This window comes from Athene cunicularia (genome assembly GCF_003259725.1).
Source record: "Athene cunicularia isolate RWA chromosome 1 unlocalized genomic scaffold, athCun1 chr1_part1, whole genome shotgun sequence".
Lineage (NCBI taxonomy): Eukaryota > Metazoa > Chordata > Aves > Strigiformes > Strigidae > Athene > Athene cunicularia.
In genome coordinates, this window is record NW_020799091.1 from 79,664,509 (window position 1) to 79,682,771 (window position 18,263).

Here is an 18,263-nt window from a genome sequence, read left to right on the forward strand (position 1 = left end):
GGGCGGCGGGGGAGTGTGGCGTGACCGGGGATCCCGTGACTGCGGGGCAGGCGGTGGCTCCTTCGGGGAAGCGGCTCCTGCCAGGCGATTCCCAGGCGGCGGCGCACGGTCGGTCTCCTGCCCCGCAGTGCTTCCCCGGTACTGATAAAGATCTCCGGTCCGTTAGGGCGAAACTCGATTTCGTACCTGTCCTTTCAACGCCTTTCAAACCGGAAAAAAAAAAAAATCCCTTTCTCGCCCTTTCTTGTTGCTGTCTGATGAAGAAGGACTTCTGTGTTCCCAAGGGGACCCTGAGCGGTGTAGTTGTTAGTTCTTCTTTTTTGAACCAGTGACTTGACTTTGCTCTCCTCTGCAACGGCCGGTTGCTTTTCACATCGTGGCAGCTGGCTGTACGGACGCGGAGGTGGTGGTGACTGGAGAACCGAAACGGCTAGGTCCAGATTGTTGAATCGCTTATGTCTCAGCGGTTAATGAGCAGTTTTCAGTGTTAATATTCCATGTTAAGTGTAACTTATGCAAAATAATTGCACGAATAACAGAATAGTGCAAGAAAAGTAGTTTTAAAAACCTATATTGGTGTCCTTTATATAACTTGATACATAGCAGTTTTATTAACTGGCGTGGGATAAGCAAGTAGGGAACTCGTTGGCAAAATTTTGTTTTGGAATTAAAACGCTTGTGAGAAGATAGCATCATGCAGTCTGCTGCCCTATGTGTTGTTTTCCCTCTTTGCTGTTTGTCTACAGTAATTTACAGCTCCACTAAATAAGCATGTGGTTTTCATTTGTCTTTTAAAATGTTGTACAAGGCTGAAGTTGTCAGTGCTTGTTGTTTTTAGAGCAAGGGTGGTTGTGTGTGGCAGGCTTTTTTGGGTGGGGGATGATGACTTTTTAGTAACTTATAAGGTAAAAAGCTGTAATGGCAGACCAGAGGGAGAGCTATTTCTCAGACATACCCAAAATCCCTTTTTTTTTTCCCTAGCCATTTTATTTCTAGAGAAACCTAACCAAAGGATGGTACAGTTACATCTGTGTTTCAGTATCAATGTGGAATTTGTAATGAACTGTATTTTTCTGTCTTGTTTCAGGTTGTATGGAGCTCTGTTGCCTTAATTTTAGTAAAGCCTTTTTTGTTAAGTTAAAAATAGGGATTGTGTAGTTAAAAAAAAAAAAAAAGGCTTGCTCTAGCAGTCCTCATTTTGCTTTTGAGTGCTCAAACCATCAGTTTCCCTAAATTGGAAATATGTGATAAAAAGTCTCAGGGGTCAGATGAGGTGCTAGATTTCAAGCTGTATTTTATTTTATGTTAATTTAGTAAAAAATCATGAGAAACAGATCTTTCAGCTCCTTAGGACTAGAATCTTACATAAATGTTTCACAATGAATAAAAACTTCCCAACAGAAAGGCTTTTAAGAATTCCTTAAGGTTGTTTTGTGGGGTTTTTTTTGTTTGTTTGTTTTTTGTTTGTTTGTTTGTTTTTGTGGGTTTTTTTGTTTGTTTTTTTTTATAATGTTCATTCTCCTTGGTGTTTTGTTTCTGTTTTTATTCTCTACCCAGCAGACAGTATGTTGGCCTGGTACAGTGTAACCCACTTAATCCCTTAGGGATGGGTTTTGGTCACATAGTTATATTGGGAAGAATATGAATGCACAGTGTAGCCTGGCCAATAGAGGCTGCTGTTGCTAAGTGTCCCCGGTGAAAAGGGAAGCTAATGCAAGGGAGAAAGATGAGCACATAGGAGCATAAATAATTTCTTGATACGTTATTGAAAGAAGAGAAACAGTAACAGAGAAGTAGGTTGCAAGGAGAATGTCAGTTAACTCATGAACTGTTAGAAATGTTGGATCGAGAGCAGCCATAACTGAGGATGTCTTGAAGTTGGCTGAGAATAGTAGTTTATTTAAATTGGGAGCTGCTCTGAAATGTCAGCTCTGATTAAATCAGAATAAAGAACAGTTGCTCATTCTACTTGAACATGAAGAATGAGGCAGAAAGTGAAAACCAGGTCTCTGCAAGAGTAAACTAACAGGTATAAATGTGGGTTTTTCTCCTGACAAGTTTTGCTGATTGAGTTTGTGGCTAAATATAAGTTAGAATAAATTAAGTGATTCTAGCAGTAGGTACTGGGATGATATAATGATCCAGGGGTTATGTGGATTTAAGGATTCCTTCTCTTGGCTGCTGCTTTCATAGTCCTGAGTCATGCCAGGCAACTGTTTGAACTAGAGTCCTAAACTATGCAGGAGTTAAAAATAACCTTATAAAGAAACACCAGAATACAACTTTTTGGTATACAAATGAGTGGCAACAGCTGTATGTTCAGTTCAGTTTGGGTTGTGTTCATATTACAAATTATTATGAACAAACTCTAGTGATAATCTGGTGTTAGATAAAGTGTATCTAAGCTGCTTACAACTAGATGCAATTTTCAGATAACCTGTCATCAAATTATTAAAGACTTATCCAATAGAAAACACAAACTACCTTCACAGTGCAATGGTGAAATCGTAGAAGGAAGGAGGACTTGCAAGATGATTAGGATCTCAGTAGGTCGGGCCCTATGCTTGAAGGGCTTCCAGGCTTCTGGCAAGGTAGGCAGCTGGCAGGTGGCCGTCAGTAAAGGGGTGTTCCTGATCACAGCTTTTACATCAGTACCCCATGGAGGGGAAGGACAGTTTGGAGGCTGACTAATGTCTGAACTTGTAATGCATTCAAAAGTACAAAGCATGTAACATCTTGACTCCATATCTGTATGTTTCTCGGAACTGAGAGCAAAATCTTTCCAGGTTAAACAGGCTTGTGGCCTCTTAAGCACTAGTCCCATTCTTCTGCCACTTAACTGTCCAGGGTGTAAACCGGTACCTTCTAAATACAAGGATTGGCTAAGCAGAGAAAAGGCTTCTAGAGTCCTTTCATTTTCAAATTTCTGAAGACCTGCAAAGAGTGTAACTACTCTGTAGTGACTGAATATGGAGAGATGTAAAAACTCCACAAACAGTAGGTGTAAGTGTTGAGAACTAATTGCAGTAGTTCTGGATTCTGCCCTTGCTGCTGCAACTCTGATAGTTCTTGGGGCTTGTTTTTCAGACCTCTTACAGAGGAACATTTTATGTAATGAGCCACCACAACTAACAAACTACAGGAAACAACTTTTTTTTTTTTTTATGCTAGTCTGGTAAATATTGTCAAATGGTTTGTTAGTGTTAAAAACGTTATGTTATTGAAAGGCCAGTGTTTTTGTCAGACTAAAAATTGAAGTGTTCTTAAACTATTGAAGCCTTTTTAAACTACTGATGTCTGATACCTGTGGTTTAACAAAATAATATGTCTCGGCAAAGAAAACTGTGAATAAGCTTCAGAGCTGAAATGAATGTGTATATGTGTAAACAGGGAGTTATGAAACATGGTCAGTGTTATTGTTATGCTAGTTATGGAACTGCTAATTCTGCTTGTTGGTAACTTTGACAGTCTTTTTTCTTAAATCTTTAACAAAGATAGCCCTTGTTTTTTAGGGAGTCTTGGCTGAAAGCATGTTAGACTGTAAATAAATGTGATTTGTTGGAACAAACTTGATTCTGCCTTATCTTGGATTTTTTTCCTTTTTCAAGTGAAATGGGTGCTCTTTAATAACTTTAAATAAAGGACAGTGTACCAGATATCTTCAAGGAAACCTTTGGGTTTAGGCTTGATAGCAGGTGGTTCATCAGTGACCACTGGCTGAAAATGGTAAGCGAAATAGATTTTCTTCCCTGTTTATGTTAGAAAGTAGGTACAAGTGTATAAACAATAGTCTGGAAATTTGAAGTGCCCCTTACATCTATTTCTTTTCAAATACTGAGGGAATTTTGTGGTGCTATTGCAACAGTTCCAGGTTTTGGTGTCTTTTATTAAAAAAGGAGGTGTTTTAAAAGTGAAACTATAAATTGGTCCAACTGATTCAGTTTGCTTAATAGTTTGTGCTTGTCGACATGATAGATACAATGCAATTACTGTGTTGGCTAACAGTATTTTTCTGTAGATGTAACTTGAGTTCAGCACCTGTCTTCAGCCTTCATTACTCTGGTATAATCAGGTCCTCCTTAATCTGTTAAATCATTTTTACAGTAAAAAAAAAAAAAAAGACAACTTACTAGACAAAGTTTGAGTGTTGCTACTATGGTTTTGTAGACCAAAAATCTAGCTTTTCTTTGAGTGCTGTCTCAGTACCAGTGTTAAAAGAGGTAATTGCACTCAATACAGCTATGAAGCTGACAGACATGGAATTAAGAAAATCTAGATGGATAGACTGAGCAAGGCAGGGGTGTTTCTCTAAGCTTTGAGGGGCTGGGAATCAAAGATTTTGTAATGTGCACTGATTTTTTTTTTTTTTTTTTTTTTTTGAAGTTGCTTTTAGCATGTTGGTTTTAGTCTTGCCAGCAAATGTTTGGACTGCTAATGGAAATGTTTCACACTCTAATTCAGCTCACTGTTTAAGAGGGAGATTGAGAGGTGACAGTTAAATCACTATTTGTATTATGGTATATGATCATGTTAGAAATGGCACTTAATAGAAACTGTTCCCTGCTTTTAACACTAATATCGAAGTTAGTGGTCTAAGAGTTTGAGCCCTTATAAATGGGTAGATGGAATTAAAAAGTGATTATCAAAATGGGCCAGAGTGGGGCTGCTTTTTATCTGCTCTGTGAGTTTCTTTGAATATTGAAATGATAGAACAACATGAGGCAAAAAAAATCTCTCTACAGACTCTTCTGTGTACTAGGCTGAGACTGCTTTTACTGTGCTGCACAATTAGTTTAATATAAGAACTGGAATAAATAGTTATCTGTAATTCTGTGGCATCTTGCAGTTCCTGATGTTGGTTAAAATAATCAGATACACATTGGAAATTAAGGTTTTGTTTAGTTTTCAGATGCTGAATGATAATTTAATCTGAACTGTCAGAAATACAGCAACAGAAGTACTGTTCCTTCTGAAAACATTGTCGAAAAACACATAAAGATAAGTTCAAAATATGTAATAGAAGAAATAACATTAATTCTCCAGGCATCTTAAGGATTTTATTGTTGTTTTGTTTGGAGTATTAAAGCTTCATAATGAAGGGAAAAAAAAAAACAAAACACCACCAATTGAGCTCTTTAAAAATCTTAACTTAAAAATGCGGCAGCCTAGTGTGCTGAGAACTACTGTCCTGCTTCTACAGATACTCTAAATAACATAATCAATGGGGCTACAGATTAGTCCCTTATATAGTCAGAAAAACTGTAATTGTGTAAAGTCTTTGCTGCTTTCAAGCAAGAAATGCTTGTTAATGCCTTTAAACATGCTGATTTCCTGTTTCAGATCCAGCTTGTAAGTATTTACTTAAATAAACTGAACATGTATGACACTTACTGACGTTGCATGCAACATCCCATTGAAATACTTGCTTATCAGCCCTGGCAAGACTCTTTTGTTGTAGCATTTGGAAGGACCTGTTTGGTTCTAGTTAAAAAGACACTTTTAATGGTTTGTGGCTGGTCTATAACTGTCTGCTCAGTGAAAGTATTTTTATGGTCATAAGTCTCCTAGCCCTCACTGTAACAGTCGGTGTAGATGAAATTGTACAAATCAATTTCTCAGGTTTTGGATACACAAAAGTACTAGATATTATTAACAGTGTTTCCTTACTTGTATTGTGTTTAAAATGTGGCTTCATGGAGAAATTAATGATAATAACTGCAGTTTTTCAAATCGTAGAAGCTAAAGAAACAAGTCCATAGTACCAGTCAGAACTGTATCAGTCAGGTTTTTATTCACATTATGTATTCTAGGGAACTTGTGATTTCAGAGGACAGGAAGAAAAAAAGTAACTTCTTCCTACGCTGAAGTAGAACAGGGCAATAGTTGGTACCCTCTGTTCTTATGAATGCATTATTTAAGAAGATGCTACTATTTAATGGTGTAGCTCAAATACCTTGTTAGTTAACTAACAGTAGAAATTAAGGAGATAAGTGAAGACCCTTGACCATTTTAAATATTTCAGCATGAACATGGAAATCATGTGCAAGTAGGTTGGTGACTCTAATAAGGCTTTTCACGTACGTAAAAATGTATGTGTTCATATCCTGAGCCATAACAATTATTCCATAGCTCTGTGAAAGGTCATGTGAAAGGTAAAAATCTACTTGTAGCTTTTAAAGAGTTATAACATTGTTCTGATACAAACCTGTAGAAATGTTAAGGATTTATAAACATTGTTTTTTACAGTATAAATAAATTAAATTACTCATTCTGAACAAATCTTTAATGGAAGCAGCCACTGTTCCTTATGTTGAGGCTTCAGCTGTAGATTGTCTAACAAGTAAACATTCAGAGATGGAAAGTTTAAAGACAAATAAATTCCTGACATTTCTTGCTTCTAATGTAGGCCTTGATTCTAAAGCAGCACAGTCACATGATTCAGTTGCTTGTATCAGGTTATTAATTCCATAACCATACTCTGTGGGTGATATATATGCCAGTAATGCTAATTACAACTAGCAAGACAACATTCCTTCCTTCAGAGAAGGAGACAGACTAGGCAACTTATGACCCATTTCCATTTTAAACAGACACTCTTTTCAGAGAAGCCTGTTTTGGCTGAATTTCTTTGAACTCTTTTAGTAATGGGTAGGTATAAGAACAGCAGTTTTCTTCATACAGAAACTTAAGTTTGAGCTCTTTAAAATGAAACTTTGCCCCCAAGCAATTAAAAAACTCTTTTTACAGTTATTAGATGCCATTACTGTAATGAGGGCAAACCTTGGGCTGGCACGAAACACTAATGAGCTTATTACTTAAAAAAAAATAAATCCTTTATCACTAAAATCTGACAGTAAAAAAGCTTCACTAATTTACCATCCCTGTGCTGGCAGCCAGGCTCACTAGCACTTCCAGGCTTTTTGACAGTTTTACCACGGGAAGTTGACACCTACTAACTGAACTGTGGGTGTAGACTTGGCCTCAGTATTTGGCATCTTGAGTACCACTTGAAGTAGAAAGGGTGAATTTGCTTGTGTAGTAGTTGTAAAATATTCCATTCATTATGGCTGTTCTGCAAGGAGTAAACTGTAAAATACCAAATGTTTGTGTACCAATACCTAGTTGCCTGACTTCTAAAATAAAATTACAGCATTTGCATTTGTTCTGTAGATAACTGTCTTCCCTGTGAGTTGATTTAAAATTCCTTGTGTGGATGCAATTTTGGGTAAAGTGCGTAGTTATTCCAGTGCAACAGGTAGTGTCCTGCTTTATTCCTAAAGCTTTGTCTTCACTTTCATATGTTAAAAGAATAACTTTGCTCATGAAATACAGTGCTGAAGTGACCAGTTCAAGACGTGGTCTATAAAATTCTCTCACTTTGCTTTCTTCTGTGGACCTTCTTCAGTGAACATAAATGAATCGTTGCCCAAGTTGAGTGTGATGCAATACCCCTTCTGCACAAATGTTGGAAGGCTTGGGGGTTTTAAGTGACAGACCAGTAATTTGTGCGGTATACTGCTTAGACTGCCACACAGACCGCAGTCAGTGGCAGACACCTCCTAAACACGCGTTCTTGAGTGGGTATTCTTACTGTGAGTAGCTATACTTCACCTGTTTAGCATAGTCATCCTGCTTCTGTACATAAAACTTGGTGTTGGTAGGCTTCAACGCTTTCTAGGTATTGATGTGTGCAAAACTTACTGCTCACAACTCTTGTTAATGATTTTCTTAATCTTCACAGGTCTAGCAAACGGAGGATCTGTTCCCGTAACAATGGCAGCAAAATCATCACTCCTCAAAGTAATACTGCTAGGAGATGGTGGAGTTGGGAAGAGTTCCCTTATGAACAGATACGTCACCAACAAGTTTGATGCACAGCTGTTTCATACAATAGGTGTGGAATTCTTAAATAAAGAGCTGGAAGTTGATGGACATTTTGTTACAATGCAGATATGGGACACAGCAGGTCAGGAACGTTTTAGGAGCTTGCGGACTCCTTTCTATAGAGGTTCTGACTGTTGCCTGCTAACCTTCAGCGTGGATGACTCTCAAAGCTTCCAAAACTTAAGCAACTGGAAGAAAGAGTTCATTTATTATGCAGATGTCAAGGAGCCTGAAAGCTTTCCGTTTGTGATACTGGGTAACAAAGTTGATATCGATGAAAGGCAAGTGTCTACAGAAGAAGCCCAAGACTGGTGCAGGAATAATGGCAACCATCCCTATTTTGAAACCAGTGCAAAAGATGCCACTAATGTTGCAGCAGCCTTTGAAGAAGCTGTTAGAAGAGTTCTAGCCTCTGAAGATAGATCAGATCACTTTATTCAAACAGATACAGTAAACCTTCATCGGAAACCAAAACCCACTTCATCTTGTTGTTGACTTAAAGATTTATTTTTTTTTTTGCCATATTACTTTTGACTAGCTTGCTCTGTAAAAGGATGGTGAAGGTGTAATAGATAAAATAACAAATGGGTTTCACTCTAATGTTAAATTGTCATAATCTGCTGCTTTCTTGGGGGAGCAAATGAAAAATTTTCATTCATGAGTGACCTGTTACTGAATTAATGACTCTTTCTGTTCAGGAAGGTGTCAAGTAAAAACATTAATATAAGAATGTAATTTGCCAACTTTATTCAAATGATAAATACTTTGAATATAATTAAAACTTAAAAGTTCTAGAAGCACTACTTTGGAGAAACTGTTCTGGAATTCAGACACAAAGATACTTTTATATGGGTATATTTTTATGAAATCAGCATTCCATTTTTGTTTCACTAGAAGTCAGTTTCTTAACAATGCTAGATATTAAACCAGTCTCACTACATTCCTTTTGCTGTGAGTGGTACTTCATCTCTAATTTTATCAAAAACATCTCTGTTTATTATAAGTTAATATAAATTACCTTCAGATTGTCCTCTAATTGCCTAATGTTTCTATTATTTGAGTAGGTTAAGTAGGAAATAAACTTCCTATATATTTAATGTCAATTTTCCTTTACTATTCCAATTTCTGTACTAATTTTCCTAGCAGTTTAATGCAAGATACTGCTGATTTTTTAAGTTAATACATGTATTTGCCTTAAGTCCCATTCTAGTGTGTTTCTGATCAGTAAGGTAAAAAAATCTGAGTAACTGAAGTATAACCATTTTTAGTTATGAAAAAGATACACTTTATTCCTTCAGCTTTAATAGCACTTGAAGGGATCCACGTTATGACAAATTTCTAAGAGAACTTTTAGTATATAGCCTTAAAGTTCCAAACTTCTTGTTCCTGTTAACCTGAGCTGTGAATGTGTTTACCAGTAATCTCTGCACTGTGAAACTAAGGATTGGCAATACGTAGAGAACTCAGGAAGCTCTTGACTTACAGTAGATTGTGACAGCTTTCAGCCCTAATACAAGTAAATACCTACAGCTAGTGTTTGAACCGAATTTGATACTTATTTAATTTGCTATTTTAGGATATGGACTTACACATTTAAGACAATGTCTTTTGTATTACTGTACTCATTACATGATGATGAGCAGAAGCAGATTCTGTATTTAATGGACAGTCTTTCTGCAGTAATGCAGATGAAACCACAGAAAGTGTATCTGAGGCTCTCCATTGCAGTTAAATGGTAGAATACTTGTATGGGAAGTTGTTGAAAGTTGGCTCTCAGAGTACCCACTGTCCTTGTATAGCAAACTTGACAGCGCGCTGTTTCAATGTGTAAACTGACTGCTAACAGGCATGCACATACACATGTTGTGGACTTCAGAAGGAAGTCTGAACCCTATAGGGCAGGCCATGTTATTCACTAAACTGCACAGACTCTGCTTTCTGTACAAGTTTTTGGTTCCCATAGAAAAGCCTTTCTTGAGAGTACAGTACCAGCAAGAGTTTTCTTTTAATGAATCTGTTCAGTCAGTACCAGGTGTAATTATTTGGAAGTAAAGCTTGCAAAACCTTTTTGTTGCTCTTAATAAATACACTCTTCTGAATGTATTGTATTCTTAATTGAACCTTTCTGGGACTTTACTCCATAGATCTGCTGCTCCTGCTTAAAAGTGACATCTTTTTATCTTCTGTACATTCCTGAGTCTTAACTTATTTACGGTCCAGCATATACAGCAACAGAACTGTTTTAAGCTTCAGTCACCTAACACCTAAATATAGGCTGAACTGCTACTTCTGTTACGTTTAATTTCTAGACGATGAATGAAGAGGTATTTGTGAAGAAAACCTTTGCTAAATTCCTCTTAAGATAAAGCATTTTGCTCTTTTGGCTTAAAAAACAAAGATTGTGTTGGGGGCTACTCAGCTAGTGCTATGAACTACTTAAAGCTTTCTCTAAGATTCATTTTAGCAGAGGTTAAGGTTGAAACAAAACTGGAGATAAAGTTACTGTGACTAGAGTACTGTAGATATGATTCAAATGATTCCTAAAAAGTAACAATTATGGATGAGAACCATCATGGTTTTCTTTGTGCCTAAGCATATGTGTTTTCCCATCTGTCCCCTTGCCATGTAATGTCATGGTTACCAAGCCTTCATCTGAGAAGTAGGTTTAATAAAGTTAAATAAAACTTAATATAATAGAAACCTATTACTTGTGCCCTGGGAGCTGCTGTACCATAACTGTACACTAAGCATGAAAGTGGCTAGTAAAGATAAAGGGGGGGTTATGTGCTATAGTAAGACAGTATAGGAATTATGTTGAAGTCAGGATCTGGTCTCAGAGGTAGACTATCAAGTACTTTAAAGAAACAGAAGTCCTATGACAAGCAAATGTAGATGATAGGTACAAAAGAAAAAAACACTTAATAACAGGCGTTTCTGTACTTTCAGTGAAAACTTATTGTTCGCTATGGAGGTAAGGTAGGCACTTGTGGCTTATGTTTCAGTTCACTGATTTGATTCAAGTACTAATGTACCTCAAGTATTAGGGGGTCCCATTAGCAGTATTTAGACAGAGCGTGTACTGTGTAATATGTATGCAAAGGTACAGATGTCCTTGAAAAGGAGGAGCAAAATACTGTCATGGAAAATTGGGATTGATGAAAGCTGTGCAAAATGGGAAGGGGTGGAAGGAACTAGCTAGGACAGCTAATGGCTTATCTTGCAGAAAAGTACATAGATGCTTTGTGTAAGACTGCTGCCAGAACCAGGCTGCTTGCTTTAAGAGTTGCTCTGTACCTCAAACAGATCTTACTTTAAGTCATATGGCAGGTTACCTGAACAGCAACAGAACCTTGCAAAGTTGAGTCTAAATTGCATTTCTAGCCTAGATTTATTAAAGCTGGTTCTTGTTTTTATAAGGCTTGTGCTAATGCTCTCATTTCCTTATGCTTGATTTTTGTACTCTATAAGGTAATTCCAGTCCCTGCAACTCAAAACTTTTTTGTTGCCTCTATTGTATAATACAAGTTACTGCTGCTTTCTCACACTGCAACAGATTTGAATTATTCCTAAGCCTCTGAGATGGGTCATGAATATAACACTTGTAAAGGTCTCTCTTCTGCCTTGTCCGTTGACGAACTGTTCATTTTCTGATGAACGCTAGAACTGCATCTTTCAGACCTAGAGCAGATCTATGGCTATCACTGATCATAAGGTAACTTCCTTTCATCTGTTGCTTCCAGATAGCAGTCCTTCAGCTTATTGTAAAAAGTCACAAACCAAAGCATAAACAAATGCTCCTCCATACACAGGGAAATCAGAACTACCTAGCCAGGGTAGAATTCCTTCAGAATTCTGTCCCGAGACAACATTCCTCACCACAAACTCTATGATTGATGTAATGCATTAGCACATAGCTCTCCCTTGCCTGTGGCCAGTAACAGCCTATTTTCATAAATGGACCTATGAGACTGCATTTCCCATTTACAATTCCTATATGCAGAAGGGGAAAGACTGTATGAGGGGGATAAGAACAGGCACCATTTGGGGAACTGCCTTCAGAGATGAGGCAAGATGTTAAATGCTTTCATTTTACATGCTACTGTGTGCTGGCAGAAAAGAACACAATTATCAAAAACACCCCAGTTTCTAAAAATGGTGGAAATTCCTGGCACTAATCCTTCATCTATGCCAAAAACTTTTCTTAACTGCCACATATAGGATTATTTAACATAAGTATTTCCTCAGTGAATTAGTGTTTTTCCATCCATCAGTGCTACTGGGGAGGAGGTAGAAAACAGCATTAAGAGCTCCAGCTTAATGGCTCCTTATATGAATGAGAACGCTTTACCTCAAGTCTGTTTCTGATGCTTTCACATATATAGCAGAAAAAAACCCAGTTGATTTACATAAGATCATGTGACTATCAAAATGCTGTACAATGCATTTTTTTATGAAATAACTGCAAGACAAGTAATGCCATCTTCACTTGTCACCCCACGAATAAAGGTAGCCTTACTGTGATCATCATCTTTTCTCCTAAATTATTTCAAGTATACTCAACAGGCAGCCATACTGCATCATTCATTTTATTTAAGGTAAATATTGCAACCTTTATATCACGTTCTTTTTCTCATGGGAGTATTTTACAGTGACAGTTTAGCAGTAAGTGTAAATTACAAAGAAATAATGACTGACTATACAGTTAAAGAACATACAAATGGTCCCTTTAATTATACCTCCTAGAACAGCACACCATTTCTTTTGGAAACTACTTTTCAGACATTTTAAAATAAGTCCAAGAAGATAGCTTATACAGATTTGCTGCGAAAGGAAACAGGCTACTTAACAGATTGTGAAACAACCAAAATATTAGGTAAATATATGCCAAATGATCCATTTAAAATTCACTGTTTTGGAATGATGGTAAGTTTTGCAAAAGTGTCCCTAACCACATTTTACAATATAATAGTAGCCACACAGGCCAAATAATGCTGTTCTGAAAGCTGAATAAATAGTTCAATGATTCAGAAACTCTAAATGTATTTTCAAAATGAAAATTGCAGCACTTGCAGAGATACTGGAAAGAGGTGGGCTTGAACGTGTAAATTTAGTTTGGTTCTTTCCATGTGTGAATTAGAATTAAAGTCAGGGCAGACACAGCTGTTCTGGTCTATTTCATTCATTCATTCATTTCATTGATGCAACACTGCAGCTAAACATGTATTGCACTAAACATCTGGTAAATTTGAAATTTTAAGCTTTAAAACTTAACTTTTTAAGCTTCTTGAAATACTAAGGACATAGCTTTGCTGATATATCCTCTTTCCTTTTTATTGAGCACTTTAGAATATATACAATTACACATTAGAATATCAATACAGACCTTATTGGATACCACAAAGAGTGAGAGGTTAGTCTGGTTAATCTGCAGAGTAAGTTCTCTAGCAAAGGAGTGTAAGTATAAAAGTTTATAATAAAATTAACCACTTGGGCCAAACAGTCAGGAATTCACTTTTGCTCATATTAAATCACATGACCAGAGCTGTCTTCTACAATGAGATCTGATTTCCTCCCACCCTGTATAAGAGGCTTACATTCTGCATACGTGCTGACACCCACATGTCTCAGTTTGTACCTATTCAGCCCCTGACATTTTTAAACTTAGTTTTCATAGCACATTAAAAGAAACTTCTTAAGATACACATTTTAACCAGGGAAGCTTTGCTGTTTTTATCTGTACTGGCCAAAAGAAAAAAAACTGCTTCAGCATCCACTTTGTCAGTCTTCAGAAGATGAGTATCAAACATGCTGAGAACTAACCTCAAGAACTAGAGTTCAAATAATCAGGAAAGTATGGAAAAAGCACTCACTCAGGAAATGTATTTATTTAGCTTAAAAGGTGTTTCTTCCCAAGGAACTGTACTTTCCTTTCAAAGGCACTGGATCGAATAGGAGAATTGAGTTCATAAAATGGATTCATTGCAAACTGAGGAAAGAAGAAAAACTCATCAAACAGCACAAGATCCAGCACTGAAAAATATTACTTCGAATGGCAGCTATATTGTTGGTCGTCAGCCTATTTCGTACCACTTTAAGAGCACAGAGCTCCTAAACAGCCACTCGCTTTCCAGGCACTTGCATTCTCCCCATACATACACGCAGCCATCCCTTAGTACCAGCTCCTCAGAACAAATCAATCACGACACTGGTGGAAATGTCTGGTTTGGGAATATGTAAGCATCACCCGAGTCTCCGCAGGCAGAAGAGATGGCCACCTCCCCCTCACCCGTGCTTGCGACTGCCCCATCTAGTGGAAGGACCACCGGGCTACTCATTCTCAGGGCAAAGTGCTCCCACCAGCCTTCTGCAGAACAGTCCTTTGCTTTCGTTATCAGCATTAATGACACAATACTGTCCAAAAATCACTGGACTAAAATGAAGAATAAATTCTGAAAGAGCACCGTTTATAACAATTTAGAAAAATCTACTCTGTTTAACGGAAAATAGAGCCTTTATGTCACGTTATCAACCCTGGTTAATGTGGACTGCACGGGTGCTTCTCCACTTACATAGGCCCCCATAAGAAAATTCACTAATACAGTCATGCTTGTAGAGAACACACTTACAAATACTGCAGTGAGACCATAAGAAGAGGGTTCTTACCTTTATATACAAGTCATATACATCATTAAAGAAGTTCTTAATTCCATCTTCTTGCCTTACATCATGAAGCATTATAAATCTCATATGTAAAGCAATTAAGGAAAATTTAACTTTTACAAATGAGAGACATTTAATAGATTCTGAAATAAGCATTTACACCTAATTCTGCATATACTTAAAACAGGTGTACATGAAATAGCAATGACTATAGGAGGAAGCATTAAAAGAAGTAACTGGAGCAGTGAAATTCTGAAAGCAGTAACTTTTATTTTAAAATACCCCTATTGGAAAATAGAAATAATCACCTCTCTATTCAAAGTTATTCTTTTTAAAGCTAGACAATTCTTTGCCATATACCCCTGAAGTTAAAATGAGATGCTATGTTACTTGCTATGTATAACAGATGTTTCACACTTCTAGGACTACCCGATCAAGCCTTGACACAATATTTTCAAGGCAGGTGTGACTGACACCAAGCATGTTTATCCCTGCATCTTCCCTCCAGCACTGTCAAAGGGATGGGAACAGAGAATCATACAAGCTTACTCAGACCCTCTCATATTATTGCCCTCTCACTCCTCTTTCCTCTACTCCATGTGAGGTCCACATTTCATTAGGCTATTTCTGCTCCTCCAAAAGGAAAAATCCACCTTTCTAATTGGTCCCAATTTTCAACAACTGCTGTGCGTTACAACTTCCTTCATCCTGAAGCTGGTGACTCTCTGACAATAATAGTGGTGAATAGCCAAAGAAATCTGTTCCAAACCCATTTTATCTAACTTGTCCCTTTCTGGCAAAAGGCTTTTCCTATATAGGTATAAGGAAAGAGAACAGGGAAGGATATGTCCAGCTGTGACAAAAGCAGAAACAAACCACTCATTAAACTTGTCCACAGTCTTCAGATACATGTTGTTAGAAAGCCACATGTTCTCATCTACTAGGTCAAGAGCAGCATGGGCAATGAACTGGTTGAGATGGCGATGATCATCCTAATGTATTTCCAGGAGACAGAGGATTAGTCACTCAGTGAAAGGGGTGAAATATTAACAATCATTTGCTCAAGTTGCTAAACAACTAGTGCTCGTTATGTGAAGTTATATATAACCTTATTTTCTGCAACATTATGTGCCATCCTGTAATTAACAAATGTATATACTGTAACTGACACTTGGTTTCAAGGGAAAAAAAATATTGTAGTAAAAAGGTCATCACAAAAACAGTCTTGAGAGCAGCAAAACCAATAAATCCTATATTTATAGCCCAGAAATTAATTCAGGCAAGAATTATTTTGTTTACCAATGGGTCATCTCCCACTGTAAAATTATTCCACAATGGAGGCCCCGATAAAAATATTTTTCTCTGCTTTCCAGTCAGCTGTTTTTGTGAAATTTTCATCAATTCAGCATTTTTTGGAACATAACATCTCTCAAATTTGCCAGAAACAAGTTATGATGTGTCTAAGTTGGGGGAGGTAGGGAAATCAGAGGTATAGATACGTTGATAACATTCTCACCTAAAGATTCTGTTTTTTCAGGCTATTTGCTTAGAAACATAGGATTTTTTAATTGGTTTGGGGGTTTTCTTTTTCATAAGAACCTAGTGTAGAAAAACATCCTGCAACTGGTATTAAATATATGCTTGCAGATGTAAATTACACCTCTTCCTTTAATAAACACAAACGGCCTTCACAGAGTAATCACAGCATTTGGCCCTAACACTGCAAGAGTCGTGTGGGGAAAGAGCCATTTACTTTCTATACAAACTAGAATACTGCAGGGCATCTGCCAAGAAGAAACAGGGGACTAAACCATACTGTAAGCTTCTATTAGACTGGAAACATAAGTAGACTTGCACTGTTTCTCATAATATAGGGATGCTATTAATGCCACTGTCACACCCCTCAGTGTACTGTATTTTTCCTTCAAATCAAGTTTGGCTCAGGGCATTAACAGCTTTGCCAGTTCCATTAAATCACACCGAAGAAGAGATTAAATAATGAAGCTCAAGGGGCAAAAGCTCATGCTGATTAACCACATCCATTATGCAAACCCTTACTTCAGGCAGCTGTGCATCTGCACTGAATTCACTCTAAAATGGCATGTCTCAAAACAGAAGCAATTGTTGCCAAAACATATCAATGTCTACTAGTTCTCCTTGATGTCTACTAAACATCAAGTTTAGATACTCTCTTAGGAGAAAATTTAGTACTTCAGCCTCAGCCAGACAAGAAGCTTACCCAAGACAAGTTACTTCAATTGGCAAAATGCAGAAAATTAATTTTTCCACTATTGTGGACATGTCACATCCTCACACTCACTAAGCCTAGTCCAACTGGCCTTATTTATGATCTTTTATGGGATACTAGTTCAAAATACAGATGATGCCATGCTGTTCAAATCAGTGACAGCATATACTTCCATTTTTGGACACACAGACTGACTTTTATTCTGAAGTTTATTGTTTCTTCAATGTAATATCTCAATAGATAGATCTGTTCTTTTCCCACTGGAAACACTACTTACTGAGTAGTCTTACACTTCTCACATTTTCAAACTCATATTTATCAGTACAAGATTTAAACCTTTCTTACAAAGCAAGTATGACTACGGAAGATGTTTAAGATTTTTTTTATAGCGTAAAATAATAAAGGACTGAATAGAGCTTTTAAATTTATGTTCCTTACTTTACCTTATTACTATATACAGATGCCTTAAAATAGAGAACGACAGTAAATAGCCTTAAAAATGAAGAGTTATTAAAAAAGCTCTAAACACTAAGAGTAATGACCAAAGCATGACTAGCATATATATTCTTCACCATACAGCATCAAATATGTAAGGAAACCATGTTTTATGAAGAACTAGTATGATCTGGCAAAGAATTTTTAAGAGACTCAAGGAGCTGAGTTCTACTCCCTATGATAAAGCTTCTGTAAAAAAACAGAAAACAGTCAATATTAGTAATACTTTAACATGCTGGTCATGCTTCAAATACACTGTAATATTATAAAAGAAAATGAACCATAATTACATCATAGGAGTATCACAGAGGAAAAAACACACCTTGGACTCTACTTTTCCAGGAGGCAGAAATTCCATTTCAAATATAGGATTATCATGATGACCAACTATCACGAAGTAGAAGCTTCCAGACATTCTTCAAAACAGTACTCCTTACAAGAAAAGACAGGTATGCCGATGAATCTATATACAACATCCATGTGAAAGTGCCCCTAAAAATCTGCCAACACGCTTCCTATAGTATTTACCATAGGCTAAAGAGAAATACTTTCTTAGGTATGCACATTTAGACTCAAACAGGGGGAAAAATACCCTTAGAAAGCGCAACACCTCCTGGAAGTGAGGCTAGGTGCTACCACCTCAAAACGTTTACTCTGCAACCGACCGACGATTTACTTGATCCTCTGCCAGCCCCCCAGTGACTCTGGACGGCAACGACCCTATGAAGCGACGTGGTGCACCCGCCTCTGCAGAACCTCCTCACCCGTCTCTCCCTGGGGGCCCTACGGGCAGGCAGTAAAAAGGAGAAGTCCCAGGGCCCGGCTCCATCCCCGGGGACTGCAGAGTTACCCGAGGGCTGCGACACCACACCACTTCCCCCCCGCCGCGCCCCAGCGCCCTGAGGCCCGCCCAGGCCCTCGGCGGCTCCCCCGTGCCCCGCCGGGTTGCCGCCTCCAGGGGAAGGATCGGATGCCG

General features: G+C 37.6%; 3 protein-coding genes and 1 long non-coding RNA gene across 4 annotated transcripts in view; 2 read left to right on the top strand and 2 right to left on the bottom strand.

Annotated features, from left to right (window-relative positions):
• RAB9A (RAB9A, member RAS oncogene family) overlaps positions 1 to 9,983 on the top strand; it is a 33,323-nt gene extending 23,340 nt beyond the window's left edge. Inside the window, exon 2 of the mRNA XM_026868143.1 lies at positions 7,742 to 9,983. Within this exon, the coding sequence (XP_026723944.1) occupies positions 7,774 to 8,379 (606 nt within the window). The 5' untranslated portion in view covers positions 7,742 to 7,773 and the 3' untranslated portion in view covers positions 8,380 to 9,983. The remainder of the gene's footprint in view (positions 1 to 7,741) is intronic.
• On the bottom strand, positions 9,052 to 17,719 carry TRAPPC2 (trafficking protein particle complex 2). The gene is made up of 4 exons (XM_026868276.1): positions 17,610 to 17,719; positions 15,392 to 15,536; positions 14,548 to 14,633; positions 9,052 to 13,870 (listed from the first exon to the last, which is right to left on the bottom strand). Exons 1-4 carry the CDS (start codon positions 17,700 to 17,702, stop codon positions 13,772 to 13,774), a joined length of 423 nt encoding a protein of 140 aa, XP_026724077.1. The 5' UTR covers positions 17,703 to 17,719; the 3' UTR covers positions 9,052 to 13,771.
• LOC113491439 overlaps positions 9,052 to 18,263 on the bottom strand; it is a 13,199-nt gene continuing 3,987 nt past the window's right edge. The window contains exons 2-3 of the long non-coding RNA XR_003400412.1: positions 13,264 to 13,267; positions 9,052 to 12,620 (exon numbers count right to left, since the gene is read on the bottom strand). This is a non-coding gene — a long non-coding RNA (uncharacterized LOC113491439). The remainder of the gene's footprint in view (positions 12,621 to 13,263; positions 13,268 to 18,263) is intronic.
• OFD1 (OFD1, centriole and centriolar satellite protein) overlaps positions 18,052 to 18,263 on the top strand; it is a 33,893-nt gene continuing 33,681 nt past the window's right edge. The window contains exon 1 of the mRNA XM_026859889.1: positions 18,052 to 18,231. The gene's annotated coding sequence lies outside the window, so the exon portion shown is untranslated. The remainder of the gene's footprint in view (positions 18,232 to 18,263) is intronic.

Bases quoted from the DNA above. Each gene is read 5' to 3' on its own strand.
- TRAPPC2 (XM_026868276.1), bottom strand. From the start codon at position 17,702: ATGTCTGGAAGCTTCTACTTCGTGATAGTTGGTCATCATGATAATCCT. The intron at 15,537-17,609 runs GTGTGTTTTTTC...GAAATACATTAG, and splicing joins CTGGAAAAGTAGAGTCCAAG to GATGATCATCGCCATCTCAA. The intron at 13,871-14,547 runs GTAAGAACCCTC...TTCTTTCCTCAG, and splicing joins TATATGACTTGTATATAAAG to TTTGCAATGAATCCATTTTA.